The sequence below is a fragment of the Panthera onca genome, chromosome X (genome assembly GCF_046562875.1).
Source record: "Panthera onca isolate mPanOnc1 chromosome X, mPanOnc1 haplotype 2, whole genome shotgun sequence".
Lineage (NCBI taxonomy): Eukaryota > Metazoa > Chordata > Mammalia > Carnivora > Felidae > Panthera > Panthera onca.
This window is the reverse complement of record NC_138357.1, coordinates 98352894-98374058: the sequence shown is the minus strand read 5'-3', so window position 1 is coordinate 98374058 and position 21165 is coordinate 98352894. Positions and strand designations below refer to the sequence as shown.

Here is a 21165-nt window from a genome sequence, read left to right as displayed (position 1 = left end):
AGATGTTCAGCCTCAGGACTTAGGAAAAATTGGAGAGGTCATTGTGACTAAAGATGATACCATGCTCTTAAAAGGAAAAGGTGACAAGGCTCAAATTGAAAAACGTATCCAAGAAATTATTTTTAAGATACGTTTCTGAACCCAGCTAGAGAAATAGTTTGAACGAATGTTCGCCTTCATATCTTATATTGTTTGTGTAATGAGTGCCTCTTTTAGATCCTTTAAACTCTGTTAATGCAATTACGTACAATGAGGTCATTGATCTTCCCTTTTCCTGTTACAAAATTACAACGTCTTCATGAGAAGAACATGGGTATTCCTTAAAGAAGCAGCATATACAGGATAGTCCTGGCTGATCTCTGGAATGTCTCTATATATCCAATAATACACAAACACTCCCATTTAAACATACATCTCAGAAAGAAGGCCCAGACCACCAGTGCATAAAGCAGTATTTGTGAATGTTTTATTCAGGTATTCTTACTTATGTCTTTGTGCATGTGTCTGTATGTATTTATATTTTGGAAGTTATATCCTATATGGAGTAAATTACTTAATTCATGTGTCTGGTACATAACCTAAGGACTCAGTAGAGATCAGTTATTACTATATTTATCATTGGCACTGTTATCATTGTTAGGTTCGTAAGGGTAATGCACTTAAAATCTAACAAAATCAAGGCTAAGTTCACCACTGTTATATACAAATAATTTCTCAGATAAATCATTGAGGCTTTGGAAGTGTTTGGCTTTTCATCTATAACATAGGAGCCATAATAATATTTGTTTCCTTTTAATGAAGTTTTTAGTATCAAACAAGATAATATACTTGTTAATAAATTATAAATTTTCCATATATAAAATATATGTATCTTTGTGAGATGTGCATATAGAATTACAGTGGATTTTTAAAATGTGTAGGAAACTTGTGTTATAGATATGCTACAGTGAGCCCTTTTAGTTAGAGACACAGGTGAAAAATCTATTGTATCTTTTTGTGCTTAGATCTTCTTTTAGTCCCCAAATGATATTTTATAGCATAACACCTTCTTTTATTTCATCAGATTTGGCATCATCTGAACTATTTTACTTTGTAAAGATCAATTCCCCCCCTTTCTGAGGAGGGGCCAAAGAATGTATTATAGGCTTAGGTGGAGATTCCAAAAATGTTTTGAGTGGCAAAAAATATTGAGATATGTGGGTAGCCTTTCAAGGTGAGTACTTAAGAGGGTGTACTATGTCCTTAGATGCATAAAGTCTGATCTCTTTGTTAAAAATGTATCTCATTATCTTGTTTTCATGTCTTTATTTCAGTTCCTTTTACTGACAAATATGCCATCAACAGACTTTTAAGGAAATGTAAATGTCTTACAAGGACTTACTATAAAAGTGTCTATATATGTCCCCCTGTAGATTTAAGTATGAAGTTATAATTGTTAATTATGTTGTCCTCTTTTCTCCTCTCCTAGGTTGATTCCAGCCTGTCAATTGGAAATTGAGTCAGAAGTTAATTTTGGCACATTGGTTGCCAATAGCAAAGTATATTGTAAAGAGATTAATATCATTAATCATGGCAGAGCTCCAGGTAAATACTTTCTGTCATATAAATTAATTTATATATATGTGTATATATATATAATTTAATGTTATATAAATTAATTTATAAGTTGGTATTATTTGAAATGTATACTTTGTGTAATTAATGGATACTCGTATTCATTCCTTCTCCCCGTAAGGTGTCTATCATTTGAAATAGCTCAAAACTGAAGGCCCTTAAACAGGATTACTATAAATGATAGATAATAATTCAGGAAAGATGAATCCATCTCCCTATGATTCTGATTAACAGCCTGACTCCCAGGTGACTGGTGATCTCCCTGTGGACAGAAGGCAGGATGGTGTTAAGGGCGTGACATAGTCCTTAGAGTGAGCCATCCAGGGATAGAATCAGGGCACAATGCATTACTAGCTGTGTCATCTGGGGCAAGTATCTTTTAGGACATTGAACTTGATATTTCTCATTTATAAACTGTGGTTAATAAAATGAACTATGGTTAATTATGTATGTACCTAAGGTTTTAGTGTGGCACTTGACTTATCATATGCACTCAATACCTATTTGTTTTTTTTCTCTTTCGTATTCAACTTTGAATTCACATGATGGTCCCTAGAAGGCTCTTACTAACTTTTTGTTCAGAGAGTAGATGCTTTTCTCTTCTCTAGATGGGATTATTTCTCGAGATTTTTACTGTGACCTAAGAGTTTCCATAAAGGCTTGTGTGTCTGTATGTGTGTGTGTTCATGCACACTATTCATTGATGGTATAGAGTAGGTATAAAATCACTTACCCTTCATTGTCCTCATTAGATACTAAGGATCTGGGGTGGCAAGGCTTCCATTGCTGACATGAGGACCAGGTCCACACAGAGAGGGCATTTTTTTATGAGATTGCATCTTGAATACATAAAACTGGTCTTAAATCCAAACCTCTTTTACATTAAGTGAGGATATTTTCTGTGGCTGTTTTAGCAATGAGAATTATTAAAACAAAGGTAGGGGATGCCTGGGTGGCTCAGTTTGTTAAGTAACTGACTCTACGTCTCAGGTCATGATCTCACAGTTTATGAGCTCAAGCCCTGCTTTGGGCTCTGTGCAGACACCTTGGGGCCTGCTTGGGATTCTCTGTCTCTCTCTGTCAACCCCCCCCCCCCCCCCACTTGCACTGTTTCTCTCTCTTTCTTAAAATAACTAAATAAACTAAAAAAAAACAATAACAAAGTCAGTTTGTCACTTGACTGATTTCTTCCTGGGGTTAAACAAATAAAACTGATCATTGTTCCTCACCGGATGTTACTTGTTTGAATTTTCCATGCTTTAATTTTTTAAATGTTTAAGTTTTTGGTGCCTGTGGGCTTGTAGAATATTAGATTCGTTTGTGGTCTGACTCCAGTGTTACAGATAGAACCTCTCATGGCTAGTGATTGTAGGCTGTATGGTCCTTTAGACTGTCTGGTTATATTTTAGAGTAGTGGTATATAATTGAGAGAATTTTGTTTTTATTATTTATTTTCCAAAAATCTTTCTTAACTTGTCCGTTCCAAATCCTGCAAAGTTTTGATCATATCCTTTCTTTATTATAAAATATCACCAAACTGTACATTTTTATTATGTATAAAAACTGTAAGTAATGAATATATATGGTTTTAATCTTAATATTTAGGGCGCCTGGGTGGCTCATTTGTTTGAACGTCCGACTTCAGCTCACATCACGATCTTGTGGTTTGTGAGTTAGAGCCCTGTGTCAGGCTTTGTGCTGACAGCCCAGAGCCTGAAGCCTCCTTTGGATTCACTGTCTCCCTCTCTCTCTGCCACTCCCTCACTCATTCTCTCTCTCTCTCTCTCTCAAAACAAAATTACAAAAAAATCTTAAAAGAATATTTAGTATTATTTTACTTAATAAAATAAAAATAAGCCTCAGATCTAGACCCAGACATTTTAAGAAAAGTAATCCACATTGGCTTTTAGTATTGTATTAATATTTTGTGTGTGCATATTATTTGTAGTGAATACTACATTCTGTAAGTTATATTTAAAAATTTTTTATTTATTTATTTTTTATTAAAAAAAGTTTTTTTTAACGTTTATTTATTTTTGAGACAGAGAGAGACAGTGCATGAATGGGGGAGGGTCAGAGAGAGAGAGGGAGACACAGAATCTGAAACAGGCTCCAGGCTCTGCGCTGTCAGCACAGAGCCCGACGCGGGGCTCGAACTCATAGAGCGCGAGATCATGACCTGAGCCGAAGTCGGACGCTCAACCGACTGAGCCACCCAGGCGTCCCTAAAAAATTTTTTTTTAATGTTTATTTATCTTTGAGACAGAGAGAAACAGAGTGTGAGTGGGGGAGGGGCAGAGAGAGAGGGAGATACAGAATCCAAAGCAGGCTCCAGGCTCTGAGCTGTTAGCACAGAGCCTGACGTGGGGCTCGAACTTGTGAACTTCGAGATTATAACCTGAGCCAAAGTTGGATGCTCAACCGATTAAGCCACCTAGATGCCCCCATTCTATAAATTATAATTGAGTACTATGAAATGTTAATTACTATTACCTTACAAATTGTTATCAATAAAACACATTTTCTTAGTGTTGACTTTCTCATTCTCTGACTCGAATATTATTTTTCCACCATTAGCAAAATTGATTTTATGTTTTATATTCACAGTAGCAGGTTACTGTAAGGTGTCATAAAGTCCTTATTACCTACTGGCACAGTATATAAATATTCATGAGAATAACAGTGTATTTTTATGAGGAAAAACACTTAGGCAGAAAAAAGATTTAGCAACCAAGGATGATTTTAATACAGTTTTTAAAAAGGATTTTTTGTGACAAATATTTTATAGTTTTAGAGTCAAAGATCAAATGTTTATACATTTATATGCATACTTAAGAGGACATTAAAAAGCCACACTCAGCAGATTCATGGTAGGTACGGCTTTGTTTTCTCTCTCTGGTAGTGACACTGGGGTTATTAGTTGATCCATGTAACAACTTCATGATTTTTTATTTTTATAGCCCATTATGGAATAATTATCCATGGATTTAGCCAAATATTGTTGAATACATTTTGTTTTCTGGCCCTCTATAAGAATATTTGCTAAGTTTACTCCCAACTGTGCAAATTAGTGCTTGTCTTTTCATTCTGAAGACGTGGCTCTGTCTTTAAGATAAGTCTCTATTATTAGTACTTTGTGAGCTGGTGAACTCCATGTTCTGTTCTTTGGTTTTGTTGTTTCTCAGTTTTTACCTTTTAAAGAACATCATGGAAAAAGCATTATTATTTTAACATGTGTGGAATTGCAATCATTTCCCTTTTCCCCTCAGTAAGCTTGAATATTTGCAAAGACATTTTCTACTCCCGTGGTATCATGTAGAACAGTCTTTAAAGTCCCTAGTGTGATCTTCACATACCATTTCCGTGTTTGAACAGCTACCTTAGAACTCCTCAAACTTTAGGTTTACTTGGGTTATTTTGCCCTAGCTATATGACCTTTCTGTTGCTCTTAATGCCCACTCTTCCCCTTCCCCTGATCATTAGCATCATCTCTCTACTCTCAATTGTCTAGAAAAGCCTACCATCATCTGTTAACCAGGAAATTTGCTAAATTGGACAAAGTCCAGTACTGGTCCTTGAGATCCTCCTTAACTACTCAGAGAAACACACACTACTTATTCTCAACACATATTGTTTGTTTTCTTGGAAACTGATGTCATGGAATCGCAGTATAAGTTTCTTACATAATACAATGCTGGGTATATCACAGACATTCAATAAACCTTTGTGTAATTGATTTGGTTCAGTGATCTCTCAGTATGAGTAAAGAATCGTTAATTGTATGTCAACTGTACTTGAATAAAAAAATTCTTTAAAAATAATTGGACCAGGATATTATAAAAGAAAAAAATGATTTGTCATTTTAGTACATAAAAAAACAGGGGTGTCTGGGTGGCTCAGTCGTTTAAGCATCTGACTTCGGCTCAGGTCTCGATCTCATAGTTCGTGAGTTCGAGCCCCACTTCAGGTGAGCTCAAGTCCCACTCTGGGCTCCACACTGTCTCTCTCTCTCCATCTCTACACCTCGTGGGATTCTCTATTCCTTTTTCTCTGCCCCTCGCTCACTTGTGCTCTCTATCTCTCTCTCAAAAATAAGTGAATAAATAAATAAAATAAAATAAAAATAAAAATAAACTGTTAAGCTTTCAATGAAAGGTTATTCAACTTAGAAGTAACCTGCTTAATCTCCTATGAGCATTCTGAAGAGTCTCCAAAACAGTCATCTGGAGACATGGAGACTGGTTTATCCTTGGTATGCTTAGACCCAAGGAAGCCTTAAAAAAAAAAAAAAAAAAAAAAAAAAAATACATAAGAAATAACAATGACCTTGGGTATGTGACTCTTGATTTTTGGTTAGCATCCTATAAAACTAGACTGTGTGCCCTGGCTTGATCTTAAAAATACTTTTACATGAAAATCTACTTCATAGTTTCTAAAAGTATTTTGGAAGGATAAAGGCAAGGTAACCATGTATACTTAATCACCTTCTCTAGAGAAGGTAAAGCAAGTCTCATTCAAAAAACACAGATCTGTTCAAAGGACCGTCATCTCAGTCCCAGCTGTAGGTAGCCTCGCAGGCCATGTGCTTCCCTAAATCACATCAGTGGACAAGGCTAAGTGTTTATTTTACATGACTTAAATAGCAACATTTCAGACAGTTGGCCCCTGGTGTCTTGAAAAAACAAAACAAAACAAAACACAAAAGCCAAAACTTTGGCTTCTATGGCTCCTCACTGGCTTATATAAAATGGAGGTTCAGGTTCTGGAGTGAGGTCTTCTAGGGTCCAAATCTTGCTTGTAACATTTACTGGCTAGGAGGCCCTAGGCAAGTATTTACACTTCCTGGACATCCATTGTAGAGATAAACATAGTGCCTGCCTCCTACAATTGGGATGGTAATTGATAAAATACTTAGCACACACTCTGATATATATTAAGTGTTCAATAAATGTTCGATTTTGATGTTAGAATTATTTTTTTTCCTACTGCCTCCCTTCAGTTCTCTTTTGTGGATTGCTGTCCCTTTGTTTTGGGTTCCTTAAATGTGAGTGTTTCTTAGGATTTGCTTTAGGCCCACCCACATGTTACCTCAGTCTATACGCTCTCCCTTAGGCAATCACTCTCATTCCTGTTACCTCACTGGGCTCTATCCCACACTTTACATTTCCTTCAGGTTTCTCACACTTAACACATCTAAAACCAAAGTCCTCGCCTTTCCCCCAAAACTTCTCTCTCTCTCTCTCTCTCTCTCTCTCTCTCTCTCTCTATCTCTTTATCTCTTTTTCTTAATTAAATGTCACCACCATGTACTTGGGCCTGTCAGAAAGTTAACAAAATCCTTGACCTCTTCCTTTTTTTCACCTCCTACCCCCTTAGTCAGTTACTCAATCCTGTCTCTTCACTTCCTAATTACCTCAGTAATCCTCTTTTTTTCTGGTGCATCCTCACTTGTCTACAACAGGCCATCATCATCTTTTGCTTAGTAATCAAACCAACTGAAATGATTTCTCTGAAATCCCTTATCTCCTTCTAGTTCATTCTCCGAACATCAGCCAGGGTCCTATCTAAAAAGAAATGAGAATTTGATGACAGAAATTCCTTTTGTAACATCCTTTCTTCAATGACACCCTTCCTTTAAGCTGATGTCCTTTTATTGTTAGTTTTTTAAAAATAAAAGTCAAATATTTCTTTATTACTAGTGGTGTTAAAGTTATATAAGATGCATTAGTGTTTGTGTAGCCACTCTTAATATATTTAGAAGACTGAACAATGTTCTTTCAGTTTTGGGTTGTTCCTAAAATAAACTTTTGAAATACTTAAAATTCTTTTGTCAAATTATATCAAAGTGCTTACAATATAGGAACTATCTCACTGACTCAGCCTTACCTGGACTCACATAATGTGCCTTTTCTGGAGAATTGAGTCAATAATATTTATTTGAAACAGATATAATTTTATAAATTTTTGTTTTACAACAGAAAAAAAAAACACCCTTAAAGATTGTTCTTAGCACTTGTCTGAAGTGATTGGATTAACAAATTTTGTTACTGTGAGTTTGTTTGCCTTTTCCATCAGATCATTTCTGTACTTAAAAAAGTTTTATTACCTTTCTTATATTTTCAGTATTTTTATGATGCTAATATTTTATTTTCCTAAGCTAAATGAATCATTTTTGAAAATTTCATCAAATGTGATTTAAAATTGGTAAATTGGGAATTTGCCAAGTTGTTCATGTTAGCAGCATGCTCATTTGTGTTTATATTGTATAATATTTATATTGCACATTAAGGAAACATGACTGGCTACTTCCATTTGTTGGGCATATTTTGAGCACCCCGCTTGGTGCTAGGCACTGTGTGCAGTGCTAGGACCACAGAGATGAGGAAGACATAATGTGTGATCTCAGGGACTGCATGCTCTAATACACGTACTAAACATTACTACAAATTATGCACTGTTTCTGTTTTCAGAATAAGAGAATAAGACATATTTGTAACTTCCTTCTCATATGCTATTTGATTCTTAGAAACACATTCCTTTTACTCTTTCCCTGTGTGAACTGCATGAATTCATTTATCAAAAAGTGATGGGGTGCCTGGGTGGCTGAGTCAGCGGAGCATGTGACTCTTGATCTGGGGATTTTGAGTTCGAGCCCCACATTGGGTGCAGAGATTACTTAAATAAATAAATCTTAAAAAAAAAAAAAAAACAACAACTGACAATGGCTATGAGTGTGAGCCCTTAGGTCAGAAGTATCCAAGTGAAAATCCAAGCTCTGTTAGTTTCTAACTGTAGTAGTCAGCTATCGCTATGTAACAAACCACCCCATAATTCTGTATCTTAAAAAGGCAATTAGTTTTTAATTGTTTATTTATATGCAGGATGGCTAGAATTCAACTCATCTAAGCTGTGCTCTGCTGGGTAGCTCTGCTTCAAACCTAGGCAGTCAGGAATGTTCTGTTACTGCAAGTCTGTGAGTCAGCTGGGGGCTCTGCTCCACATGTGCTCATTGTGAAGCACAGGCCATAGGGACAGTAGCTACTTAAGTACTTTACACGGTAGAAGTGCAAGAGAACATATGGGATTGGAGATGGCATGTTGTCCCTTCTACCCACATGCTATTGGCCAAAGCGAATTGCATCATCAGGCCCAACATCAAGGGGTAGGAAAACATATTTTGTCCATGGTAGTGTAATGGTAAGATGCAGAGAAAGGTCAAGAATTGGGGTCACAGTTTAATCTACCATAATACTTGTGTCTTTGGATAAATCATTCAACCAGTCTAAGCTTCTGTTTCCTTATTTATAAAATGGAGTTAATGATTAAACCTATATCACAGAAGCACTCTGAGGATTATACAGACTAACATATACAAAATTCTTACCGTAAGTGTCTGAACTTTGTAAGCAGACAGTATATTTTAACTATCAATGAGGCTTGAGTCCTAACAATCAGTTCACATCTGTTGGGTGACCCCAGAGACTAAACTTAAAATTAAAACTGTGATTCTTGGTCCATGATAGACTGTATACTCTGTAATGTATATCTGACCCTTATTAAGAATGTGAATGTAACACTGTATGGATCCAGATGTAAACCATCTTCTCTTGTTCTCCTTAGGTACATTTAAAACAGAATACCAGGGCCAATTGCCCATTGTCATTTTTCCAAGTAATGGTGTTGTGGAGTCCAAGTCATCAGTGATTGTTAAAGTGGATTTGTGTGCAGACCAGCCCAGAATTGTAAATGAAGTGGCAAAGTAAGTATACCATGGTTCTTAATTCTAATGTAGTACTTAATACTTTCCTTTTTTACTCTTCAGATATGCCTACTGTCTTGAATGTACGTTAGCTTCTTTGTTCTTTCAGTCAACATTTGTTCATTGAGTCTCAACTGTTTGCCAAGCACGGGAGACTCAAAAATGGGAAGAGCCAGAGGATGGCCTATGGGTACACATAACAGGGGCTCCTGGTTTGGATTTTATGGGAGTGAAGGAATAGATCAGGAAAGGGCTCCAGTAAGGATGTGATAGCATACCCAAAGAAGTATTGGTGAGTAGGAAGTAGCCAGGCAGAGAGCCGTGGTGTGATCTGAGCTGAGTGTGTGTGTGTGTGTGTGTGTGTGTGTGTGTGTGTATGCGTGCGTGCATGCACGTATGGGGTGGTGGGTATTGGTGATGGGGTTGGGTTAGAAGAGTAATTTCAGACAGAGCAAGTAGAAGACTTGAAATCTTGGAGGTGAATAGATGGTGTTAGACACTGAGAGAGCTGAGGCGATGTAAAGGCAGAGATGGAGGTGAGGAGTGATGTGAGATGAGACCAGAATGGTGCAGGGTCTGGTAAAGGACCTCATAGGACAGCATTTTTTAATGCTGTATGTCTCAGTCCATTAGTGGCATGTACAATCACTATAATGGGTCACCACCAGTATCAAAACAGTGAAATAGAAAATAGCAGAATGCATGTCATATAGTAAGGACAAATGTTTTGCAAAACTTGTTTTGGGTATGTGTGTGTGTGTGTGCCTGTGTATGCATGTGTGTACATGTGTGTGTGCTTGTAGTGTAAGTACAAGTCTTGCTGGAGGTCACAGCCAAAAAAAAGTTCGAGAAACATCTGTGAGCCCTGATAGAAGCTTAGGTTTTATTGTGAAGGCTGTGGAATCTCAGGAAGATTTTAAGATGGGAGTGTGGTGATTAGTTTGCAATTTAGAAAGGTTGTGCTGATAACAGTGGACAAAACAAATCAGGGAGTACATATGTGGAGGGGTAGCCTGACTAGAAACTGTAATGGTACAACAGAAGGGAAGTGATGAAGACCTCAGCTAAGGTACAAATCAGGCATATGGAGAGAAGTGTGCAGATTGGAGAAATATTATGGAGGCAGATTTAACTAGATGTAGTGACTGGTTATAGAAAGGGAAGGTAAGGGGAAGGACAGGTCTGTGGGAGGGGATCTTGAGTTCAGGTTTAAAATGTGGGAATTAATTTGCTTTGCAGAATCCTGTGGCGCCTATTAGATTTACCTACCTTGAGTCCCAGAAGCAATTTTGTCTAGGTATATTGGCTTAAGGATTGTCAGTGGATAAATTGTAGATGAAGCATGAAGTCGAAAACAACTTTGACAAGGAGGATAGAGTATAAAAGAGTGGGAGAGAGACACCATTATTCATGGAATATATAAAATATCCAAGTCTTAGGAGAATGAAAAGATAAAGACTGAATAAGTTAGAAGGAAACTGGCAAAGTATGGTGTCAAGGAAGCTAAGGGAGGAGAGATGTGCATAGATGGTATCAGCCACCGCCAACGTGATGGAGATGTAGTGTAAGATAAGGACTTGAGTGATGGTTGTGGAGTGGTCAGTTATGTGAGGTATTTGATGGGATGAGAGTTAAGAAGATTGCATTTATGCCAGAGGGGGATAAATGTGCATGTATGGGCTGTTTCAAAAGGGAATTGAAATCAGTCTGGGAAGTGAAGCTTTATGGCGGGATCTTCATTTCAGCAAACAAGTGGGATTTTGCTGACATACTTTGCTTCATAGAGAATTGGGTTATTAGGATGGGGATGAGGTTGGCTGTTGGACTTGGGAGAGTGGGATGAGTTAGAAAAGAATCTCAGAATTCTAGAACTATAGGTGGACATCTAAATCATCCCATCTAATTCTAGTGTTTATGAAATAATTGGTGATATGGACCTTGCAGTAAGTCCTTTTTTGGAGTCAATTCATATGATTATTTTCCAACTCTCTTGTTTCTTGGGGACAATGAATTAGGTTTGTATGTATGCCGTTCTACTGTGCAGATTCAGACAGAAGGACATGACATTCTCTGGCATGTACGTGAAAGGAACTGCTCTTAAGCCTTTGAATTTTAATTATAATGTGATTTTATAAAATTTCTGTTGATCCAAATACTTACAAAAATTAAGTATATAAAATTCTACTTAAGATATACATGTATAATTTATTATCTTGTAGAGTAAGTTTGCAAGGTCGTCCAGATATGCTCCTGAGGGTCAAAGCTCATGTGGTTGAACAGATTATTGAATTGCTAAACATGAGTGGTGACAAGAAGTTGGAATGCATACACTTTGGTTCTGTTTTCTTCGGAACTTCAAAAATTGAACATGCACTTCTGTACAATAATAACCCAGAACCCATAAATTGGGTGGCCATAATACAGGATGATTCAGTTGGAGAAGAACTGGTAAGTAAACAGTGTAACAGGGGAAGATCAGTCATTATGTTTTGAAACAGATTGTTTTGAACTTACTAATAACCAAAAAGCTGTTAAATTATTCTAAGTATGTTTTAATGTGCAGATAGATAGGATTCCCTTTCATGTGTCTTCAAGGATAACCTCAAACAATTCTGTAAATTAAACTAACATTGATAGTAATATATATCTGAAGTACACCAGACAAATGCTTCTTATAGATTAGTAGCTGGTTGTGGGGATTTCTGTTCTCATGAATTTTTTAACAGTTTTTAAAATTTTATAATGTGCCTTGGTCAAATTTATATATGTTAAAGACCTACATATCCTTGATCTTCCATTTGATGATCTCCTCTTGAAATATTTTATTTGTGTTCTGCCTTAATATTCTTTGTATTTCTGATTTTATATTACAGGGTACTAATATTCAACAAAGAACAGATGTTGCTTTAAATAATCTCCCTTACTTAAGCCGAATAAAGAACATAGATGTTACCACTTTTATCTCCTGTATTCCTAATGAAGGGAGGTTGCTACCTTATCAAAAGACCATAATTACATTTTGTTTCAGCCCAAAGTAAGCAAAAATTCAATTCTGGTGTTTGTTATTAATTGAAAGTGTATCAATCAGACGTTCATCACATTGATTGTAAGAGTCCAACTTGTCAGAATGTGCAAATCAGTGTTTTCTTATTACGGCTCTAAACATTTCAAACATGGTTAATATAATTTCCAATATTTAAAAATTTTGTTCTAAATATTTCATGTTAGATTGTGAATTGTTCCAGACCTTGTAGGAGTGGAAGCTTTGTGTTGTTTTTGACTATGGTTCCAAATGAGTCTGTGCAACCAAGACCTGGTTGTCCTTGTAGGAATAGTCAGGTGATGCCAGCGGCACGGCGCATGTGCAGGGGCCTCCAAAGAGGATGCTCTTGCCACAGCAGAACATTTGCCAAGTAGCATGAATATTAAGCCTATAGCAGCCGCTGGAATCAACCATACTTACTTGCTGAAATTCATACAGACTTTTAGTACTTTTGCCAGTGTATCTATTTTTTTATAATTCTGTGTACTTGGTTTGGTTATTTAGTTTGAAAATATATTTGGAAATGCTGTTTTAAACATAGACTAGCAACTTCAGCTCTACTTGAGTGGTTGCCGTGTGCGGTAATAACTGATCCAATTGTATGCTTCCCTTTGTGAGAAGGCAATGTTCAATGTACTTCTCTCTCTGGCCACAGAGCCACTTGATGTTGATATCAATTGTAGAGGACTGAATTGTGTTTTAATTTAAAGAGGGTAATCAAGTAATTGTTGGTTCTATTTGTACGATCTGTAATTGCCTTCTGAGTCGTATCTGCCTGCGGGAGATTTCTTTGGTCAATGTGTAAGATTCTCTTGAATACACAATCTTTGAAATTCTGTTTTTTTTCATGGCAGCATGTTAACTTTATTTGAGAGTCTAGCATAAACTCATAGGTATGAGTATGATTGGAAGTCTTAGTTAAATAAGTTTTTAGTGTGCTATTTGCATCTCTGTAATATTTCACATCAGCCTATTTTTGTGTGTATATTTGAGTACCCACTGCTAAAAAAGTTAGCCTCTAGGTAAGGCAAGTAAAGACAGTTTACTTACGTCTATGAAGTAACCCATCTCTCACTTTGGTCTTTTTCCTTTCCTTTCCTTTCCTTTCCTTTCCTTTCCTTTCCTTTCCTTTCCTTTCCTTTCCTTTCCTCCTCTGATGAGATTTGACTGTTACAAATCTTGTTCTCCTCTAAGAATGTGGACAGTGTGGCTAGCAATATGTGCTTAGGCCACAGGAGGAGACAGATAAGGAACAGAGGTTTGCGGTTACACCCAGGGGTAAGAAAGACTATTGTAGAGAATTGAACAGAGTTCTTAATTAGCAATGAACTCAGCCTGGAAAGAAAATCCTTTACATAGAAAGTGGCATTGCAGCTGGACCCTGACAACTTACTGTATTTAAGTTACTTTTGACTTGCAAATGTTGTCATGAACTAATTTTCGGAATCTTTCCATTTTTGTGGCCTTCTTTTGGCGGGTCTCTATATCCTGGGCAGTAATTTTGGAAAATGGATCACAGTTAGATTTTCTTTACTGATTTTTCATCGTTTGCATAGATTTAAGGATTGTATTGATCCCTTATGAGAGGTAATAGAGTGTATCATCTTTGCTTTAAAAATAATTGATTGTAGGGGCGCCTGGGTGGCTCAGTCAGTTAAGTGTCCAACTTCAGCTCAGGTCATGATCTCACAGTTTGTGAGTTCAAGCCCTGCATCAGGCTCTGTGCTGACAGCTCAGAGCCTGGAGCCTGCTTCAGATTCTGCATATCCCTCTCTCTCTGCCCCTCCCATGCTCGCACTCTGTTTCTCTTTCTCTCTCAAAAATAAATAAACATTAGAAAAATTAAAAAAAAATTGACTGTAATTTTTTACAGGCTAATTATTGATGGTAAAAAGAATTGCGAGCCTTCACATAGGCAAGACTATGCTCTTTTTTTGAGATTTGAGTCTGTGGGAAGTAAAGATGGATTTCTGAGAGATGATAACAATAAAACTATCAAAAGTAAGTACAAAATGAACATAAGCATCAAATATGTACAGTTTAAATTGTTTAAAAGTTTTTACATAATATTTGTAGAGGCAATAAAAATATTACTGAATAGAACAAAAATGCAAACATTCAAGGGATCTTAATGTCTTTTGTGACATGTTAAGAAAGAAGTCAACCTCAGAATCATTTCCATAAAAATTTTCCAAGTTAGAATTTAGATGACTTTATAATTTTTAAATGACATTAGATAAACATGATATCTAGCGTGCATATGCCTTGCAGGCTATGTATCAAGATGCGTTGCCCTTTTTATATTCTTAGGCAATATTAGATGGGCTCTAGTGAGGAAAAATGGAGCAAGACTTGGGAGTTCAGCTTAGCCAGACAGATCAAAGAGAAAATAAAGATAGAGACAGGTGAGGGATTGAATCTAGAAAGATGAGTCCAGAAGATTTGTGTGTCAGGATGAGTGATATCATTGAGCAAGGTTCAACTGTTTTCCTAGCACAGAAGTTGCGTATCTGCTCCTACTTGTGTCATGGTTTGTGACATGAACTCTGTCTGCCTGTCATAGACAGAAGACTTGTTTGAGTCTTGCAAGTTAATCTGGTTTTGAATGGCTGGAGATGGAGATGCTAGGTTTGCATTAACTGTAATGTAGAGTCTGGGATTGGCTAGTAAGAGCATCATTGAAGAAATACACACTCTTCTTTTGGATTCTAGTTACAGTGCTCTCCCTACAAACCTGTTCTTTCATCCAATTAGAGCCCACAATGTATAGTTCCTACCTTCTCTCTCTTGTGTCTTCAAAACTCCGTGTTTATGTTATTGCCCAGATTATATTCCCTTGTCCATTAATTTAATCGTCTTTTTCCCTGTACACTTAAGTTTCTTGGCCCATATCCCATAGTGACTGAGTGGCAAACCTCTAACCTGATTAAATTCAACTCTTAGCCTACCCTGGGTCAGTACCGGGGAAGCTAATTGTGCTGGCGCAAAACACAAAACCATGCCATGAGGTTTCACTTTTTAATCTGTAATCACTAGCCTCTAGTGGGTCCCACAATATGAGATCAGTATCACACACCTTCCCTTCTCCCCTCACACCTCCAAGACTTCCTCCTTCATCTTTACTCTAAACTTGTAAATACATTAAGTGATCTAGCAGACGTTTCCACTTGGGTATCTACTAGGCATCTCAAACCTAACATGTCCAGAAAAACCCTCCTGGTTTCCCCATAACCTGTCCCTCCTACAGTCTTTCCTTGTCTCAAGAGATGACCATTTTATCACTTCAGTCGCTCAGGCCCAAAACCATTTATCGCGTGTTCACTTTCCTATTCTATATCCAGTTCATCAACAAATGTTGTTAACTCTTCCCTCAAAACCCTATGTTAAATCTGTCCATTTCTCACCCTTCTTCTACTACTCTTATCCATCCACACATGGTTTCTTAGGGTTTTTGGAACGTGCCAAGCAAATTCCTACCTTAGAGTCTTTGTACGTGCTCTTCTGTTGTCTGCAATATGCTTTTCCTGATTTTTGCAATATGATTTTGCAATATGAATTTTGTCCTGAGTTCCTTTATATTTTTGCTCACATGTCTCCCTATCAGAGAGGCCCTTTTGGACTTTACCATGTAAAAGAGCAGCACAAGACATTGTGCTCTGTTTTACCCTTGTAGGAGAGGATAAATAATTTTCCCTCTACCTCTGGGTTCTTGGTTGAGACCTCCCTTAATAAAAGACAGAGTAAAAGGGGAAAAAAACCAAAAAAGCAATAACAGAAATTTAATAACATGTATATATCTGGTATACATGGGAGAGACCCAGGAAAACTGAGTAACTCCCCCCAAATGCCCAAGCCATCACTTTAAATATCATCTACAGCTAAAGACATAGGATGTTGGGGTGTGGGAGCCAGTTATAAAAGTTTTCAGATAAATCACAGTAAGGCTGGGTATGGTTGTTAGGCAGATTTAAGTGTCTGCCTTCTTTGATAAGAGTTTCTTCCCCGTAGTTTTCAGAGCTTTTCGTGTGTCTGCTATTAAAAATAGTCAGCTTAAAATAATTCTTATGCCAAAGAGGCATATTTTTGGGTGCCAAGTTGTGCTCCCCTTCACCCTACATTACCTTTCTCCATATCACTTATCCTTTCTGAAATGTTATTGTCAGTGTTGCCTCACTAGAATATAAAGTCCATGAGAGCCAAGAACGGTGTCTGTTGTATTCACTGCTGTAGCCCCACGGCCTAGAGCAGTACCTGGCATACAGAAGGCACTCAGTAATTTTGTTGAATGGAAGATTGAATGAGCTACCCATGTCTCATCAGGTCTTTCAGATGACACTATTTGGACTGAGCAAATATATTCTGGATTCCCAACACTTTTTATGTTAAAAAGCTATTGTTTTTATAGGTGATCGATTTCGGAAAGTGGAATTAGCACTGACGGGCTCAGGACTTCCTGTCGTTCTACACTTTGATCCTGGAAATTTCCTTAATTTTGCACCTTGTTTTATGGGTGAGCATTCAAAGACGGTGTGTATTATGCAAAATCGATCCAAGTCACTTTCCGTGACGTACCGCTTTAAAAAAACTGCACATTTTAAAATTGATCCTGAAAGGGGCACGATTGATGAAGGATGTATCCAGGTAAGATAATTATTCTATGCTTTCACATGCTTTGAATATTTTAATATTTGCTAAAAAGACATGTAGAGGATTAAAAACTTCATTTTGTTCCATCAAGATTATAAATTGTATCTCTTCTGTGGCCTAGTTATGAATACTTCTGTGTTGGCACTTATGCAGTATCTATAATTATTTGTTAAATGTCTTTCACGTGCCAGGAAAAGAATTTGACACAGTAGGGAATGTAAAGCAGTACAAAACATGGTTATTGCCTCTAAGGACTTTTTTTATTTTATTTTATTTTTTGGCACTGAGGGCATATTTATTTATCTATACCCCAGGAGGTAGGCCCCAAAACTGAAATATCCAGCATGAAGCCTTGGCCTCCTGCCTTGGGTGGGTGTGGGCACAGGTCCTGAAGCCTTTGTCTAGGACAGTGGACACCAGACACCAGAGGTGGGATGCTCCTGGGCCAGTAACTGCTGAGAGCAGAAAAAAGCAAAAAGGAGGTAGGACCCAGCCACTTGTCCCAATCCCAGAGATGCTGAGAAGACTGCAAGATGCTTTGGGCCTCACCCCTACACTGAAGGTTGGCCAAGCTGGGATGCACACGTGGGGGACAAGTGGAAGTCCATTGCCACAAGAGCCCACGCTACAGTTAACCCAAGGCAGAAGAGAGGGGGCTGGCAGATTTGGCTATGTGGGATCCAGGCCTTGCTCTCCTGTGAGGTGAGGTGGTATGGAGGAAACCAGCCACTGTAGTCTGACTGCTTGCTGAGGGGTGGTTTTCTGAGCCTTTTGCATGAGTGCATGCCCCTCGTCCTCCCAACTTTTCCGAGGCTGATGCGAAAGGCGCCCTGTAGCCACCAGTCGTGGGCATTATGTGCCTGAGGCATGGTGAAGGGTGGCCGGTGTCAGGGCAGGCTCGCCTCAGGTTTGTCATCGCCAGCATCAGGTGGGTAGGAGGTGTCTGAGCGCAGGTCCCAGCGCAGGGCTTGGGTCTCTGCACAGGTGCATATACTCCTGGAATGACTCATGCAGGCCCACAGCCCCACCATCCCCTTGCGTGGCGTCACGAGGGGGGTTTTGCATGGGCACTGCTCTTAGTGTAGTGGGGCCAGACTAGGATGCAGGATGCAAAGCTCAGCTCCTTGTGGCTGTGGCTGCATCTGCTGTAGACTTGCTTCCTCTCCTCCTGGATCCCTGCTGGCCGCGTGCCAACTGCAGAGGCCACGTGCTAGTGGTGGCAGCCCCGCTCTGACATAGGTGGTGGTGCCCCCTGCCTTGGTCGAGGGCAGCTGGTTCACCGTCCCGCATTAAAGGATGCTGTCTCCTTTCCTCCAATGCTCCTCCCACTGAGGATTTTTTTTAATGTTCTAAGGAAGTATAAGACATAAATAAAAACAGTTATGGTTTAAGAAGAATGCAAAATGTGTGGCGCCTGGGTAGCTCCGTCGGTTAAGTGTCCAACTCCTGATTTTGGCTCAGGTCATGATCTCACAGTTTGTGGGATCCAGCCCCATGTTGGGCTATGCGCGGACACTGCGGGGCCTGTTTGGGATTCTCCCTCCCTCTTCCTCTCTCTCCACCCCTCCCTGCTTGTATTCTCCCTCTCAAAATAAATAAGTAGACATTAAGAAAAAAAAAAAGAATGCAAAATGTGTTGCAAGAAGTCTGTAATAAGGTGATCTAGAAACTCAGAGAACAGTGTTTTTCCAGCCAGGTAGCAAGGTCTTCCTATGATAGTAACATGAGCCTGACCTTGAAGGTTGAGTAGAATTTTCAAACTGGAAACTGATGATACTTAATTGACCTAGGCCTTTTCCTGCTGGTGTGGAGCCCACAAGTTGATCTCTGAGGAATACCAGTGAGTACCAGGTCAGGTTATGTCTTTCTCACTACTCAGATAACTCTTGCCCTTATCCTCTAAACCACAGTTGACTGACTATGGTCCACAGGCCAAATCTGGCCTGCTGCCTGTATTTTTAAGTAAACTATTATGGGAACATAGCTGCTCTTATTGTCTGTTGTCTCTGTCTGCTTTCACACTTCAAAGGCAAGGTTGAATAGGTATGAGAGAACTGTGTTGACTTTAAAAATGAGATAGTTATTTTATCAGCAAAACTGGGTTTATTTGGGAATAGCAGAGAATTGTAATTCTAGACAAACAAGCTACGGTCAAACCCGTAGGCTAGCCCGACAACCAAAGAGAGGATTTTATGGAGAAGGAGGAAGTTGGGAGTGGTTATTTTGAAGGAGAGTCCATTGGAGAAAAGTAGGAGTTCAGAGTGATGACGGTTTGCTCTTGGCTGAGTTGCTGGGGTAGTTGATTTCTCATAGGAAACGCAATGTACATCTTTTCCTGTTGGGACCTGTAACTGATGATTCTTTCCTGTCCGTGATTCTTCCTGTAATTGAATTCTAGTGTCAGGGCGTGAGAGCTCCTCCTTCTGGCCTCCCAACTCCATTTTAGTGAGGTTTCCCTTTATTAATTTTTACAGTTGTATGGCCCATAAAACCTAAAATATTTACTGTCTCGCCATTTACAGAAAAAGTGGAGCCTTGCTCTAAACAGTAGCAAGCATGAATGCTTTCAGTTTCAGTTCGGGTTTTTCTGTCACCATCTTTTCTCCACTGCATTGTGATATGGCTCATAAAGTTATTGATGGAAGCTTTCTCTCAGTTGCAATCAGGAACTATTGTATACATGTTTAAATGCATGCAGCTCATATTTATAACTCTTCCTGCTTCATTAGAATGACTCACTTCCATCCCCCCAAATTTGGATAGATTTAATCAGTCTTTATAGAATAACAACCGATGTTAACCACATTATGCAGAACGTTTGCTTTTTAACTGCTTCCTAGACTTTCTTTAGTTCAAGTCTCTTAAATCTACCAACTCAGCTTATTTTCTCCAGCGACATGTACATCTTTTAAAATGTGTCTGATAGCTAAATTCCTAATATAATTTTTAACCTTATATGTTTTTGGCTTTCTCAAGCACTCATGAGTTTCAAATTAATAGAAAGTGAATGTAAGAAATGTGGAGGGTGGGGGGGGGCTGCTGGACAATTGTGACTTCCATAGACCGGTCAAATAGCCTTTAATTATTTAGATGTGTGATAAGATTATTCTTATTTTATGTATTTATTTTAAAGTTTACTTATTTATTTTGAGAGAGAAAATGAGCTGAGGAGGGGCGGCAGGGGAGGAACAGAGGATCTCAAGTGGACTCCACGCTGACAGCAGAGAGCTCAATGTGGGGCTTGAACTCATGAACCTTGAGATCATGACCTGAGTCAAAGTCAGACGGTTAATCAAGTGAGCCACCCAGGTGCCCTTATTTTATTTATTTAAAAAAATGTTTTAACGTTTATTCAGTTTTGAGAGACTGAGAGAGACAGAGTGTGAGCAGGCGAGGGGCAGAGAAAGAGGGAGACACAGAATCTGAATCAGGCTTCAGGCTCTGAGCTGTCAGCACAGAGCCTGACATGGGGCTCGAACTGATGAACTGCAAGATCATGACCTGAGATGAAGTTGGGCGCTTAGCCGACTGAGCCACCCAGGCGCCCCATATTTTATTTTTAAAAGTTTATTTATTTTGAGAGAGAGAGAGAGAGAGACAGAGAGAGAATGCGTGAGTGTGGAAGGGGCAGAGAGAGAGGGAGAGAGAATCCCAAACAGGCTCCACACTGTCAGTTTAGTCTGACGTGGGGCTTGGTTTTATGAATCACGAGATCATGACCTGAGCTGAAACCGAGTTGGACACTTAACAGACTGAGTCACCCGGGCGCCCCAAGATTATTCTTTTTAAAATAGTAGCTTGTTAAAATATAATTCACATACCATAAAATTCACACATTTAAAATGTACAGTTCCGTGGTATTTAGTATAATCCCAGAGTTGTGCAACCATTAGCACTAATTGTACTACATTCTCGTCACCCCAAGAAGAAACCCTGTATCCAATAGCACTAACTTCTTCTCATTACTCAGCCCGTGGCAACCGTGAATCTGTTTTCTAGGTCTATCAATTTCCCTGTTTTTGAGATTGTATGTAAATATAATCATACAATATAAGGACTTTGTGTTTGGTTTCTTTGATTCAGCATTATATTTTCAAGTTGC

General features: G+C 38.5%; 1 protein-coding gene across 1 annotated transcript in view; it reads left to right on the top strand.

Moving 5' to 3' along the window:
• The window catches only part of CFAP47 (cilia and flagella associated protein 47), a 544336-nt gene that overhangs the window by 10106 nt on the left and 513065 nt on the right, over positions 1 to 21165 (top strand). Inside the window, exons 3-8 of the mRNA XM_081794138.1 lie at positions 1469 to 1584; positions 9235 to 9373; positions 11593 to 11821; positions 12247 to 12407; positions 14290 to 14417; positions 16822 to 17057. Of these exons, the coding sequence (XP_081650264.1) occupies positions 1469 to 1584; positions 9235 to 9373; positions 11593 to 11821; positions 12247 to 12407; positions 14290 to 14417; positions 16822 to 17057 (1009 nt within the window). The remainder of the gene's footprint in view (positions 1 to 1468; positions 1585 to 9234; positions 9374 to 11592; positions 11822 to 12246; positions 12408 to 14289; positions 14418 to 16821; positions 17058 to 21165) is intronic.